Source organism: Aphelocoma coerulescens, chromosome 22 (genome assembly GCF_041296385.1).
Source record: "Aphelocoma coerulescens isolate FSJ_1873_10779 chromosome 22, UR_Acoe_1.0, whole genome shotgun sequence".
Taxonomy (NCBI): domain Eukaryota; kingdom Metazoa; phylum Chordata; class Aves; order Passeriformes; family Corvidae; genus Aphelocoma; species Aphelocoma coerulescens.
Window position 1 is genome coordinate 384,433 of NC_091035.1, and position 14,216 is coordinate 398,648.

The 14,216-nt window shown below is 67.2% G+C and overlaps 2 protein-coding genes across 2 annotated transcripts; one reads left to right on the forward strand and one right to left on the reverse strand.

Annotated features, from left to right (window-relative positions):
* Positions 1-1,179: 1,179 nt before the first annotated feature.
* Positions 1,180-6,246, forward strand: MAT2A (methionine adenosyltransferase 2A). Its single transcript, XM_069035702.1, has 9 exons — positions 1,180-1,339; positions 2,765-2,842; positions 2,920-3,042; positions 3,122-3,234; positions 3,308-3,451; positions 3,531-3,749; positions 4,101-4,283; positions 4,382-4,515; positions 4,862-6,246. Exons 1-9 carry the CDS (start codon positions 1,249-1,251, stop codon positions 4,962-4,964), a joined length of 1,188 nt encoding a protein of 395 aa, XP_068891803.1. The 5' UTR covers positions 1,180-1,248; the 3' UTR covers positions 4,965-6,246.
* Positions 6,123-13,979, reverse strand: GGCX (gamma-glutamyl carboxylase). Its single transcript, XM_069035701.1, has 15 exons — positions 13,937-13,979; positions 13,639-13,851; positions 12,737-12,895; positions 12,357-12,522; positions 11,632-11,710; positions 11,455-11,561; positions 10,735-10,898; positions 9,879-10,138; positions 9,496-9,627; positions 8,948-9,099; positions 8,338-8,507; positions 7,936-8,066; positions 7,715-7,862; positions 7,024-7,213; positions 6,123-6,947 (listed from the first exon to the last, which is right to left on the reverse strand). Exons 1-15 carry the CDS (start codon positions 13,962-13,964, stop codon positions 6,791-6,793), a joined length of 2,256 nt encoding a protein of 751 aa, XP_068891802.1. The 5' UTR covers positions 13,965-13,979; the 3' UTR covers positions 6,123-6,790.
* Between the last annotated feature and the right edge of the window lie 237 nt (positions 13,980-14,216).

Consider the following 14,216-nt stretch of genomic DNA (forward strand, 5'->3'; position numbering starts at 1 on the left):
CCCCCCGGCGCTGGGCAGAGGAGCCTGGTGCCCCCCCATGCAAATGAGCCCGCATGCAAATGAGCCCGCATGCAAATGCACGGTGAGGGACAAGCGCCGCCCATTATGCAAATGTTCCGGGGGTGGGTGGGGCGTGCTCTGGTGCCGGGAGCACATGGCCGGGTCTGTCCGTCTGTCTGTCTGTCTTGGACGCAGGAGTGTGTGTGTTGTGTGCCTGTCCCGGCCAAAGGGGTGTCCATCTGTGCGGTGCCCGGGGTGCCAGCGGTCAGGCAGCCCGCAGCCAAAGGGCGCTCGGAGCCTGGGTGTTCATCGGACCCGGATCGGCGTCTGTCTGGGGCGTCTGTCCGGCTGTGGCAGTCGGGGGCCGTCAGGCCTGAGTGTCACTCTGTGCTGGCCACCTGGGGCCTGCCCAAGCTCCCGGCGAGCCCCGTAGGTAGCAGCTGGGCACGGGGGTGCTCCGGGCCGGGCCCGGAGGCGGTGCCGGGGGGAGCCGGAGCCGGGCGGCTCCTGCACTGGCAACACCGGGTGGTGGTTGCATCAGGCGTCAAGTGGCCCCAACGGCCTAGGGCACCATCTAGGCCGTGCCCGGACTCAGACCCGCCCCGCGGGGCCGCAGCGCCTGGGGAAGCCGCGGGCCCGGTTGCGATCGGGGGCAGGGGCAAGGGCGGGGCCGGGCTGGGGTCGGTCCCGGCGGACCCGAGGTCGCACAATGGCGACGCCGGTCTGCGCAAGATGGCGGCGGGGAGGCGGGGCCGTCCTCACTGCCCGCGGGCCGTGCATTGCGCATGCGCCCTCCGTGCCGTTGTCGGACGCATGCGTACGCCGCCGCGCGCCTCGAGCTGCCGGGCCGCGCGGGAGGCACCATGCGGCCACCACGGGGGAGTACGGCGGGGGCATCAGTGCCCGCCCGCAGCATTGCGCCGTGCGGGGCAGAGGAGCCGGCCTGGCCGAAGGTTTAACTCTGCTGAGCACCCAGCTGACGACGGCCTGCTCCGGGCTGTCCCGGAGATTAAGGCCAAGCTCCGCGTTATGTAACGCTCTCCCCCTCCCCGGCTGCAGTGGTTCTGCCCCCCCGCCCCCGCGGTGCGTATGACGCTCGCCATTGGCTGGGGGCGGTAGCGGGGCGGGGCGAGGAGGCTATAACTAGAGGTGCTGAGGTAGGGGCCGCGTTCAGTCTGCCGCGGCCGTGCTTGGGTTTTGTTGTTTCTGTGCTCTCCCCTTCCGCCTGTCGCCGCCCATCGCGCCGCCATGAACGGGCAACTGAATGGTTTCCACGAGGTGTTCATCGAGGAGGGCACCTTCCTCTTCACCTCCGAATCCGTGGGCGAGGGGCACCCAGGTGCGGGCCAAGCGGGGCTGGGCGGGGCGGCGATCGCGCAGGCGCGGCCGGGCGGGGGGGGGAGGAGGAGGATGGTGAGGGTGAAGATGAAGGACGTGAGGATGAGGATGGAGGGGATGAGGGTGGGCCGGGGGCGTGGGGGGGGCGGTGACGCGGGCGGGCGGGCGCGCGCGCAGTGTGAGGCGGGCGCGCGCTCGCCGCATTGCGGGCCCGGCGCGCACGTGCTGCCCGCGTGGGGCGGGACACGGGGGTGACGATGGGGCGGGCGGGGGGGGCCGGTGCCACCGTGACTCAGCCGTGACTAAGCAGCTCCCGGTGCCCCCGCACCCCGCGGGACCCCCGCCGTGGGCTCCCTCCCCGCGTGGATGCCGGGGGTAAGACAGGCCTGGTGACCCGCACACACACCCCCCCCGGGGCGGAGTGCCGCCCTCAGCCCACCCCACACCCCCCGATGGTGTCCCCGATGTCGCCCAGACGGAGATGAAGCGCCGTGGGTCTCCCCAGATGTGCCCTCCCGCTGCAGCCGTGGGGGGGTTACACTCCTCCCGGGGGGTGGTTGGAGCCCTCCCCAGCTCGGTACCAGCTGGTGCCGGTCTCCCCCAGTCTTTGTCCTCGGTTTGGGGCACATGACCGTTAATCTCCGGAGGCAGCTGCCAACGCCCAGCGCCCGCTGCTTGGGCACACCCATCACCCCTGAACCCCCTCAGCTCTGGCCACTCCGGCACCCACTGTGAGGGCACACCCAGCACCTCCCGAGTTCCCCTCAGCTCCAGGTCCCCCTCGGGCCCCACAGCACCCCACAGCTCTGGTCCTTCTGGCTCAAGAACCCACAACCCGATGGCACAACCTGCGGCTGCTGTGGGGCTCCCCCCCACGCTGCCTGAGGGAGGAGGCTATGAGGTCTATTTCCTCACTCTTTTCTCCCAAAAAGCATTTGGGGGACCCCCCTCCCCTCACCCAAGCTGGGCGCTGCCTTGTCCTCGCCCAGATCCTGCCCGGAAGGTCGCTGCCAAGGACGCCCGCAGTCCTGGGGACACGGGTGGCCCCTGGGACGCCCTGGACCCCCCCCCACCGGCGTAAAACACCCCGGGAGCAGGAGGGAGCTGGGTGTCCGGTGGGGTATGGCTGGAACAGCTTTGCCTGGGGGCAGAGCTGCTGGAAGCTGGCATGCTGCGGATTTGGGAAGCTGGGATACGGGTCTGATCCCCTCAGTGGTGCCACAGGGCTCAGCCGTAGTTGGAGCTGGAGCTTAACTGGGACATGCCTGGAATTCCAGACTGGGGACGAGGCAAGGGCTGTGTGCACCCTGGGGGGCTCCTGGATTATGGGGCTCTGATCCCTGTGCCGGAGGCTCCGGAAGGAAGGGCTGTGCCGTGTTGGGCTGTCCCACGCCACCGTGACGCCTCCTGCTCTCCGTGTCCCCAGATAAAATCTGTGACCAGATCAGTGATGCTGTCCTGGATGCCCACCTCAAGCAGGACCCTGATGCCAAGGTGGCATGTGGTGAGTAAGGGCACCAGGGGACAGTAGGTGGGTGACGTGGAGGTGACGCTGTGCTGACATCACCCTTGTCCCTGCAGAGACAGTTGCCAAAACTGGGATGATCCTGCTGGCGGGGGAGATCACCTCCCGGGCCAACGTAGACTACCAGAAGGTGGTCCGGGACACCATCCGGCACATCGGCTACGACGACTCCTCCAAAGGTGTGTCCCGGGGTGCCACCGCCTCAGTGACAGCACAGTGGTGGCACCAGGCTCACCACAGCCCCCTTTGTCCCCCCAGGTTTTGACTACAAGACATGCAACGTGCTGGTGGCCCTGGAGCAGCAGTCCCCGGACATCGCCCAGGGCGTGCACCTGGACCGCAGCGAGGAGGACATTGGTGCCGGTGACCAGGTGAGACCCGGGGCCGTGGGGTCGCTGTGGTGTGACCGAGGGCTGGGTGTGACCCCCTGTCCCTGTGCCACAGGGGCTGATGTTCGGCTACGCCACGGACGAGACGGAGGAATGCATGCCCCTGACCATCGTCCTGGCGCACAAGCTCAACGCCAAGCTGGCTGAGCTGCGCCGCAGCGGAGCCCTGCCCTGGCTGCGCCCCGACTCCAAGACACAGGTGAGGTGCTGATGAGTCCCCAAAGCCCTTGGGAGCCCCTTGTTCCCCTGCCTGGCCTCTGACTGGTGTCCCCTGGCAGGTGACAGTGCAGTACATGCAGGACCGTGGGGCGGTGATCCCGATCCGGGTGCACACCATCGTGATCTCGGTGCAGCACGATGAGGACGTGTGTCTGGACGAGATGCGCGACGCGCTGAAGGAGAAGGTCATCAAGGCCGTGGTGCCGCCCAAGTACCTGGACGATGACACCATCTACCACCTGCAGCCCAGCGGCCGCTTCGTCATCGGCGGGCCCCAGGTGCAGCCGAGGGCACTGTGGTGGTGGTTCGGTGGTGCTGGTGACAGTTGTGATGGCATGACGGTGGTGGTGGCAGCGACACCGTGATGGTGGCAGTGATGGTGCGGTGGTGGTGGCAAGGTGGTGACACTGCGGCGGTGGCACAGTGGTGGCAGTTACAGTGGTGTGATGGTGGTGGCACAGTGGTGACAATGGCACAGTGGTGGCAGAGACGGTGTGGTTATGGTGGCCGTGATAACACGACGGTGGTCACAGCACGGTGCGGTGGTGGCAGCGGCAGCACGGCGATGGCTCGGTGGTGACGACGCTGGTGACAGTACGGACGGGTTGTGACGCTGCTGTCCCCAACAGGGCGATGCGGGGCTGACGGGCCGCAAGATCATCGTGGACACGTACGGGGGCTGGGGCGCGCACGGAGGCGGCGCCTTCTCGGGCAAGGACTACACCAAGGTGGATCGCTCGGCCGCCTACGCCGCGCGCTGGGTGGCCAAGTCCCTGGTGAAGGCTGGGCTGTGCCGCAGGGTGCTGGTCCAGGTGGGTGTTGGGCTGGGTCGAGGCTGGTTCAGATGGGTGCTGCGGCCCCCCTCCTCAGCCTCTCTGGGTCCAGCCTCACCCCCACCTGCCCCCCGCAGGTCTCGTACGCCATCGGGGTCTCGCACCCCTTGTCCATCTCTATCTTCCACTACGGCACCTCCCAGAAGAGCGAGCGGGAGCTGTTGGAGATCGTCAAGAAGAACTTCGACCTGCGGCCCGGGGTCATCGTCAGGTAACGGGCGTGGGGGGCTGTGCCGGGGGGTGGGGCGGGTGGGGGTCCCTCCCGGAGCAGCCTGGGGACCGCCTGGCGCCCTGGACCCGGCGCGGAGCCGCTCGGCCGAACGGAGAAGGCGCGCTCGGGGCGCGGACGGGGTAAGTATCCGCCGGAGCCGAGCGCTTGGAGCTTCCCCGGAGCCGGGAGCGAGCCGGGTGCCTTGGGGAGCAGCCGGGGAAGCTCCAACCGCCCCGCGGGGTGGGGAGGAGGCGGAGGCGCCGCTGCGGAACCCCCGGCCAGGCAGGGAAGGGGCGAAGGCAGGACCCCCGGGCCACCTCACTGAGTCGGGAATTGTGTATTCCAGGGATCTGGATCTGAAGAAGCCCCTCTATCAGAGGACCGCAGCCTATGGCCACTTTGGTAGGGACAGTTTCCCTTGGGAAGTGCCCAAAAAACTAAAATACTGAGGAGAAAAGAGCATTGTTAGGGCTTTTCCCCCCACTCCCGCGGGCGTAGGTTACAGAGAAGCCCGTGGGCTCTGGGGGAAAGAGCTCCCAGCCCCCCCCAGGCTCCCCGGCCCCGCCATTGTCTCTCACCATCGTTTCGGTTGTGTGGGGACCACGTGCCTCTCCTGGAGCCCACCCCTATGTCCCCCCCAAATCCCTCCGGATGGTTTTTAACAAATCTGTCTTTACTCTGAGCTTGGAGATGGGGAAAAAGGCCCAAGTGCCCTCTCAAGCCCTCCCCCATGCCCCCACAGTCCCACTGTGGCCAGGGCCACCCCATTCTGGGTCCCAGCAGTACTGCTGTTGGGGTTACCCCATTTTATCACTCCCCATTCCCCCTTGACCCCGAATTCCACTACATCAGGGGGACCCCCCATTTTTGCTCCCACTGTCCCGCCCATCCTGCTGCGGGGGGGGGACACACAAACCCCTCGTTTTGGCTCCCTGTGTGTCCCTCCCCACAGTCCCCATTCCACTGGGGGGATACTCATTTCGGCTCCCCCAGTCCCACTGGTGGGGGGACACCTCCCATTCCACCTCCCCACCCCCCCTGGGACCTCGCTGGTGCTGGGTTTGGTTCTTAACCCTCATTTTTAACTTCTTGTTCCAAAAATGCACATTTTGGGGGGGACACGCTAAAGCCGACCCCCAACCCCCCCTGAGGGTTCGGTACCAGAGGAAAACATTTTACATTCTTTTTTTTTTGCGTTTTAATCCAAAAGCTGAAGCGACTCCCCAACTGCACAACTCCTCCACACCCCCCAACTTTGTCCAGATTTTGGGGGGGAAAGGGGGGCATTTGGCGCTTGATACTTGAAGGTTTGGTGTATTTATTGTGCGCCGAGGCGGGGGCGTGAGTACAGAGAAGTCCCCGCACTCAGCCGGCAGCTCCTGATCCCTGAAAGCCCCCCCTTCCCCTCCCCCTGCCCTCCCCCTGCCCCCCACCAATTTGGGGCGAAACGGGGGGGAATTGGGTTTGTTGGAGCGCCGGGGGTGCCCGGGCGTGGCGCTGGTGGCCGGTGTGGTACAGAGAAGCCGGCTTGTTTACTGCCCGCCTGGGCTCCGGCCCCCAGAGTGCCTTGGGGGGGGGCAAGGGGGGCTTTCTCCTGCCCCTGAGGATTTTTTTTTTTTTTTCCTTGGTTTTACTATTTTCGGGAGGTTTCGTCCAAATGTTTTGATCCACTGAATCCAAAAATGAGTTCAAAAAGAAAAGAATCTCAATAAAAGTGATGGGTTAGATGGAGCCACCTCGAGTGTGTGGGGGAAACGGGGGGGAGGGACGGGTGCAGGGGAGAGCTGAAGGGTTTGGGAAACTGAGGCACAGGGAGATGGAGAAATTGGGGTACAGGGCAAAGTGGGATATGGGGGATTAGATAGGGAGAAAGTGGGGGGGGGGGGAACCAGGTACAGGGGAAACTGAGGCACAGGGTCCTGGGATGGGAGAAAGGGGCACGGGGGGAGCTGGGGGAGTGACTGAAGCTCAGGAGAAATGGACGGGGGAACTGGAGTACACGGCTGGAATGAGTATCAGGGCAGCAGGGATGGGGGACACTGGGGTTTGGGGAAATGGGCACGGGGGCAACTGGGGTGCAGGGGAGACTGGGATGGATGGACTGGGAAGGGTTGGGGAATGTAGCTGGGGAACTGGGGGATGGAGGGAAATGGGTACACGGGGTGGGGAACGCCCAGGGCAGGGGGAGCCAGTTACCGGGAGAATCCGGGGCACGGGGGGGAAACTGAGGCACAGGAGGATTTCTGGCTTAAAAAATGGCATTTATTTAGAGTGTTCAGAGCTCGGGGCCCCTCTGGGCCCCTCCGTCGGTCTCGGGCCGAGCCTCCTCCTCCCCCCCGCTCCAGCTGGCAAAGGCCACCTCCTGCGCCAGGCGCTCCGGGGACGGGCGGCCCAGCGCCAGGTTCCGCAGCGCGATCAGCGTCATCAGGGCACTGCGGGGACAGCGGTGGGCACCGGGGGCACGGGGGGCAGCGGGGGACAGGGGCACAAGGTGGCTTTGGGACTGACCTGCGGCGGAAGAGGAAGAACTTCCTGCGGAGGAAGCGCCGGAGGCGCTGGGCCAGGCTGGACTCGTGCTCGCGCCGCTTCTGCCGCTGCTCCCGCCGCAGGAACAGAGACACCACCGGGTCCAGCGGGACCCCCACGGGCGGGGGCTCCCCCAGGATGGGCCGCAGCTCGGGGGGCAACGGGGACTGTTCTGGGGGGGAGGCAGGAGGTGATGGGGATTTTGGGGTCCCTGTGATGCCCCAAGTCTGGTGATGGGGATGATGCCATGATCTCCCCACCCCAGAGACAGGGATCGGGGTCCTCCATGATCCCCTCAGCCCAGTGCTCACCAGGGGCTGAGGTGATGGGGATTTTGGGGTCCCCATGCCCCCAGTGCTGCCCAGGGGCTGAGGTGATGGGGATTTTGGGGTCCCTGTGACCCTAGGGCAAAAACTGACGGGGATTTTTGAGGGGGTGCCTTCCCACTACTCAGAAGGACGTGACGTGCCAGGAATTGGGGGAACCCTGTCATTCCCCCACCCCAGTGACAGGGATTGGGGGTCTTCCTGGGGCCTCCCCCCATGGGGTAAGATGCTGGGGATTTTGGGGTCCCAGAAAGCAAAGTGTCAAGGATTTTGAGATTCCCAGGTGTGAGGTGTTGGGGGTTCTAGGGTCCCCAGGGATGAGGTGCTGGGTATTTGGGGGTCCTCACCGGTGCCGTTGCGCACGCGCTCCCGCAGCTCCTGCAGCTGCGTCAGGTTCCGCTCCAGCTGCAGCGCCGTGGTGTTGACGTACAGGTACATGTAGCACGAGGGCTCCGGGGACACCGTGTGCACCTTGTGGTACTGCCCCGCTGGCAGCTGGGGCGGGGGGGGACACGGCATCAGCACCCCCAGGCACCCCCAGGCTCCCCGGGGTCCCCCCGAGCCTCACCTGCATCCCCTCACCCTCCTGCAGCGAGTGGTTCTGCTGCTGCTCCACCAGCTCCACCAGCACCTTCCCCCGCAGGACCCGCAGGCTCGTGTTCCCCAGGTCCTCGCTCACGAAGTTCTCCAGGTACAGGCCTGGAACAGAGCTGGGTCTGTACCCCCACCCCGAAGCCCCCGGCCCTGTGCCGCCACCCTGAACCCCTGGACACTCCTGTGCCCTGTACCCCACAGCCCCCCTCAACCCCAGGATTACCCCATGCCCTGAACCCAACCCCTGAACCCCTGGGACCCTTCGTTCCCTGTACCCACTGCTGACCGCCCTCCATGCTCTGTAACCCCTGGCCCCACAAGTGCCCTGTACCCCACCCCCAGGACCCCCTGACCCCCAGGGCCCCCAGGGCCGCACCGGGGAAGTCTGCAATGAACACGGTGTCCGTGTGTCCGTCCAGCTGCGCCTCCATCTCCTGCAGCTGCTGGCGCCACGGAGAGAGATCCACGAGCAGCGGGAGCAGCCACGGCGTGGGGGTCCATGGGGACCATGGAGCACGGACCAGGTCCACCCGGGGGTCCACAAGTCTGGGGGAATGAGGTGTCAACACCCCTCAGCACCCCCAAATCCTGTGGGACCATAGGACCCACGGCGTGGGGTCCACGGGGACCACAAGTCCACCTGTGCAGACAAACCACCAGCACCCCGACCTGTCCCTGTGTCCTCCCCAACCTCGGCTGGAAGCAGCAGCTCCACCAGCAGCAGCACCCACAGCTGTGGGCCCACAGCTCCCACACCAGCTCCACCCGTGGGTCCCCCACCCTGTGCAGCCAAGCCCTGCGTCCCCACGTCGCCCAAAACCCCGGGTATCCCTCCAGAATCCCATGTGGCCCCCACAAGATCCCGGGTACCCCAAAGGCCTCTCTGCCTGCAGCGACAGCACCCACAGCACGAGGTGCCCCGGGGCTCGCGTGCCCCAGCCCAGACCCACCCGCAGGCCCCCCGCGGCCCCTGTCCTGTCCCCCACCTCTGCTGGAAGCGCTCGTTGATGGACACCCAAACGTCGAAGTAGATCTGGGGCTCGGTGACGTTGTAGCGCGGCAGGAGCTGGCTCAGGCAGGCCGAGTACTGCTTGAGCATGTCCGCGTGGTCCCGCCAGCGCCGGCTCTGCGTGAACGCCTGCGGGGACCGGGGGGAAACTGAGGCACGGGGGCCACAATGGGGGACGGCGGGGAAACGAGGAATAGGGGAAAATGAAGGCCAGGGGGTGTCCCATGGGTGAGAGGTGATGGGGAAACACGGGCAGAAATGGAGGCACAGGGGGAAAATGAGGGATGACAGAAACTGAGGCACAGTGGGGGCCCATGGGGGAAGTCCCTGAACTTGGGAGAAATGGGGGGGTCACCAGGGGGAAACTGAGGCACGGCGAGAAAATGAGGGACTGGGGAAACTGAGGCCTGGGGGGGGTGTTGGCTCAAAACACTTGAGTTTATTTAGACTGATCAGAGCCCCCCATCCCTCCCCACCCCAGGGCCTGGCTCACCCCAGTCTCAGGTGCTGCCAGGGCTCACTCACCCCTGGTTTCAGGTAGCCCACCTCCCCGGTGAGCCCATCCCTGTAGGTGATCTTGACGTGCTGGTGGAAGCGGGAATGGACCATCATGTCCCAGGAGTAGCCGTAGAGCCCGTTGGTCCAGTTGTTGTAGCCCTGGGGGGACATGGGGGGGTCACAGAGCACAGGGGTGTCAAGGACAAGGAGGGGACAGAGACCCCCATACCTACCACCAGCCCCCTTTTACCACCCTAAATGCCCCCCCACAACCCTACAAAATGTCCCCTACGTGTTCCCAAATGCCCTCCACATCCCCCAACCCCCTCCCCGTGTCCCCAAACTCCTTCTTACTCTTCTCAGACCACCCCCATGTCCCCAAACCGTCTCCCCAGTCCCCCCGTGCCCACCTGGGTGATGAAGTGCGAGTAGGGCAGGAAGAGCTGCTCCAGCACGTAGAGGATGGTGAAGGCTGCGGCCAAGTGCTGGCGAGGCCGAAGGCCCCCTCGCGCCCCCCGGGCCCCGTAGTGGCAGTCAGGGCTGGGCTGGGGAGGCTCCGTGCTGGGGAGCCACACCCGCAGCCCGGGGGGGCAGCGGGCCAGGAGCCCCCGTGGCCACTCGGGCCGGCAGAAGAGCCCGTTGGTGGCCAGCATGGTGTAGGAGAACATGCCTGGGGAGGGACACTTAGGGACCCCCACTGCACCCAGGGGTGGGGGGTGCCCCTGTCCAGGATCGGGGGGGGTCCCTGCACAGGGCCAGGGTGTTTTGGGGTGTCTGGGTACCCCCTGGGTACCCCTGGGGGGGGGGCCGGATTTGGGGGCCATGGAGGGGGAGCTTGCTCTGGTTGGGGGTGTTTGGGGGTCCCCAGGTGCCCCTGCCCTGGCTCAGGGTGTGTTTGGGGGGTGCCCAGGTGCCCATCCCAGTCTGGGGGTGATTTAGGGGAGGGCTAAGGGGTGCCCCTGCCCAGAATGAGGCTGTTTGGGGTTGTCCTGAATGAGGGTGATTTACAGGGGGTATCTGGGTGCCCCTACTATGGATAGGGGTGATTTAAAAGGGGTTGGAGGGGTGCCCCTGCCCTGGCTCAGAGTGTTTTGGGGGTGCCCAGGGGTCCCATGACCAGGTTGGAGTCCCCCATGCCCAGGGGAGTCATAGAGTGGCTGGGTGCCCCCACCCAGGCTCAGGCTGCTTCAGGGGGGGGCCCTGCCCAGGCTGGGGGTGCTCTGGGGATGCCCTGGGGCTGTCTGGGGGTGCCATGTCCCCCCTCACCGATGCTGAAGAGCTGGGAGTTCATGCAATGGAAATAGGTGACAAAGACGAGGGCGAGGGGCCGCGTGGCGTCGAAGAAGAGCAGGAAGCCGGCAGAGAGGTCGAGCACCAGTCCCCCACCGTGCACCACCAGCCGGCTGGTCAGCTCCTCGGACAGCACCAGCCTGGCCACGGAGCCTTCCTCGGCATCGGCCTCACCCCAGCACCGTCCGCAGCCTCACCCTGCCCTTCCTCAGCCCCACCCATCACTTCCCCCCCTTCCTCCTCCTGTCCGTCGCATTCCTCATCCTCAACCCAAACCCATCCCCCTGAACCCGTTCTCATCCCATCCCTGTCCTAACCCCAGCCCATCAGCCCCCCTCCCCATCCTCCTTCCCCCTCCCCATCGAACCTCCTTACCCTCATCCTCACTCCAACCCCATAACCCTCCCCATCCCATCCCATCCCACCCCACCCCATCCTATCCCATCCCAATCCCATCCTGTCCCACCCTCACATTCATCCTCATCCCTATCACCCCCCCTCACCCTCCTCTGCCCCACTCCTGTCACCCCATCCCCATTACCCCCTCCTCATCCTCACCTTGGACCCCACAATTCCACTACACCTCCATCAACTCCCCCCACCCTCCTCATCCTCACTCCGAACCACCTCTCACCCTCCTCATCCTCAGCCCACCCCTGTCCCCCTCCTCACCCTCGCCCCTTCCCCTCCCCTGACCTGAAGGGTGCAAAGAGCCAGTGCCGGGCGAGGGTCCCCATGGAGAAGCCCCCGACCCAGTCGGCATCCAGCTTCTTCAGCCCCGCGATGAAGTAGACAATGAACACCTGGGGGGACACGGTCAGGGAGTCCCGGGGGTGCCGGGGGGTGCCGGGGGTCCCAGGCAGGGACACCCACCTGGGCACGCAGCAGGGCGTAGTTCCACAGCGGGACGTGGGCGTTCCTCTTCTGGGGACGGAAGAGCCCATCCACAGATCTGCAGGAGCACGGGGCACCCCGGGCATGGGGGGGACAATGCCACTGTCACCCCACTGCCAGAGCCCTGGGGACACCTGTCACTGCCCCACGGGGACACACTGGCGACAGTGCCGGGGTGCCACCAGGACCTGTCCCGCCGGGTGGGTACTCAGTGCCAAAGGGATATCCCCTGGGGACACAGCTCCATGGGGACCCCGGGACCTGTGGCACGTGCTGGGGACACGATGGCCTGTGCCATCCCAGGGGGCCCCCGTGCCACGAGGGACCTCAGAACCTGTGCCACCCACAGGTGACCCAGTGCCACAGGGGTCCCCAGGGCCTGTGCCACCTCCTAGAGACACCGGGGCCACGGGGGATCCCAGGACTTGTGCCACTCCACAGGGACCCAACGTCATGGGGGTCCCGAGGACCTGTGCCACCCCCTGAGGACCCAGTGCCATGGGGACCTAGGGGTCTGAGCCACCCCACTGGGACCCTGGTGCCACAAGGGACCCCAAAACCTCTGCTGCCCCATGGGAACCCCAGCCCCATGTCACCACCCTGCTGCCTTGCAGAGCCCTGGGATCCCCAGTGCCCCCCATGTCCCCCGTGCCCCCACAGGCTCCCTGTGCTCTGGGGGTCCCTGCAGCCCTCCAGGTGCCCACCCGTAGCGGTCAGCGCCCAGCAGTGCCAGCTGGAAGCCCAGCAGCCCATAGAGGTAGGAGTGGTTGTTCCAGGAGGTTTTATCCAGCAGCAGCAGGTACCAGTACGGGCACAGGAACGCGATGCAGCTCAGCCGGTAGCAGCAGCCCAGCATGATGCCCAACGCTCCTGCGGGCACAGGACCCCCGGTGTACCCCCCGTCCCCTCCTGGTGCCTGTCCCCAGCCTCCCTCAGCTCCCTCCCAGTCCCAGTGTCCATCCCAGTGCCCATTCCCACCCCACTGCCAGTCCCCCCGTGATTCCTGCCTATATGCCAGCCCCGTTCCTGCCCCAGTGCTGTCCCCTGCCCGTCCCGCTCCTCCCGGCCCCGTCCCAGTCCGTACCCAGGAACATGATGGTGTAGAGCAGGTACATCCAGTCCAGGGGCAGGGGCTGCAGGAAGGGCAGCAGTGGGAAGCGACACACGTCCAGCCCGTCCAGGTACCGCTGGTCCAGGTGCCCCAGGCCCCGCTCCTGCGGCACATCCAAGGCCATCAGCAGCCCTGGGGGGATGAAGGGGGGTCAGTGATCCCACCAGGCCGGGGGGATCCAGGCATCCATCGGTCAGTGACCGTGTCCCCCCCATCCGGCCTCAGGAGGCCCCGGGTGTCCGGGCGGGCACTGACCCCCTCCACCCACCCAGGCCGCTGCCCAACCTTTGTTCCGGTGCTGACGTGTCACGGCTGGACGCCACCGGCCCCCCTCGGGTGGGGGGGACCTCCCTGACCTCAGTCCCCACTCAAGCCCCTGAGCCCTCCCAAAGTCCCGGTGCCCCCCGAGCCCCTGGATTCCCCGAGCCCCCCCAGGCCCCCAGAGTCCCCACAGAGCCCTCCCGGAGCTCCCCCATCCCTCCCAGAGCCCCCCGGCCCCCGCAGCCACTCCGGCCCCGCCAGCCCCCCCGTTTCCTCTCCCGAGGCCCCCCCAGCCCACGATCTCCCCGCCGTAGCGTCCCCGGACCCTCCCATCCCGGGGGCTCCCCGTGCCCTCGGAGCCCCCCAGAGCCCTCCCAGCCCCCTCGGGCCCCCCCAGCCCTTGCTCACCCTGTCCCCCCGGTGTCCCCGCGGTGTTCCCCCGGTGCCCGGTCTCCCTGTTCCGATGCCCCCGAGCCCTGCGGTCTGTGTGCCCCTCAGAGCCCCTTGGTCCCTCCAGCCCCCGGTCTCCCTGTGCCCCCGAAGCACCTCCGGCCCCGCCGGTCCCCCCCAGCCCCGGTTCCCCCGGAACCCCGCGGTGCCCCTTCCCCGCGGACCGAAGGCTGCGCGGAAGGCTCCGAGCGCAGCGGGGTCCTGCGGCCGGTGCAGCAGCCGGACGAAGCGGTGCCATCGCGTCAGGTCCCGCAGCTCGAACCCCAGCAGCCGCTGCGCCAGCCCGGGGCCGGTACCGGGGGACTTGGGGGGCCCGGTGGGGTTCGGGGGCGGCCCCGCCGCTTCCCCCCGCTCCGGCCGCCTCCGCCGCGCCGGGCCTGCCGGGGGTCACAGGTCAGGGGTCACGGGGGTCACCGGGGGTCCGGCACCCCCCGCCCCGCCCCGCCCCGCCCCGCTCCGCACCCGCCGCCGCCGCCGCCGCCGCCGCCATCGCCCCGGCCTCGCCCCGCCGCCGCCGCGTCACGTGACGGCCGCGACAGCCAATCAGCGGCGCGGGGGGCGGGGCCGCTGAGACACACCCCATCAAGCCCCGCCCCCTCCCCTCAGACTCCGCCCCCCCGCGACCCCCGGCCCGGCCCCCCCCCCCGGCCCCGCCCCCGCCCCCCCCGGCCCGCGACCCCCGGCCCGCCGTGACCCCCGACCCCGCCCTGACCCTGACCCTGACCCCGACCCCGGCCCCGGC

Coding starts and splice junctions, on each gene's coding strand:
- MAT2A (XM_069035702.1), top strand. CDS start 1,249: ATGAACGGGCAACTGAATGGTTTCCACGAGGTGTTCATCGAGGAGGGC. Junction 1,340..2,764: donor CGTGGGCGAGGGGCACCCAG/GTGCGGGCCAAG, acceptor CCGTGTCCCCAG/ATAAAATCTGTGACCAGATC. Junction 3,452..3,530: donor GCCCCGACTCCAAGACACAG/GTGAGGTGCTGA, acceptor GTCCCCTGGCAG/GTGACAGTGCAGTACATGCA.
- GGCX (XM_069035701.1), bottom strand. CDS start 13,964: ATGGCGGCGGCGGCGGCGGCGGCGGCGG. Junction 11,562..11,631: donor ACGCCCTGCTGCGTGCCCAG/GTGGGTGTCCCT, acceptor GTGTCCCCCCAG/GTGTTCATTGTCTACTTCAT. Junction 9,100..9,495: donor TGGGCTACCTGAAACCAGGG/GTGAGTGAGCCC, acceptor CGGTCCCCGCAG/GCGTTCACGCAGAGCCGGCG.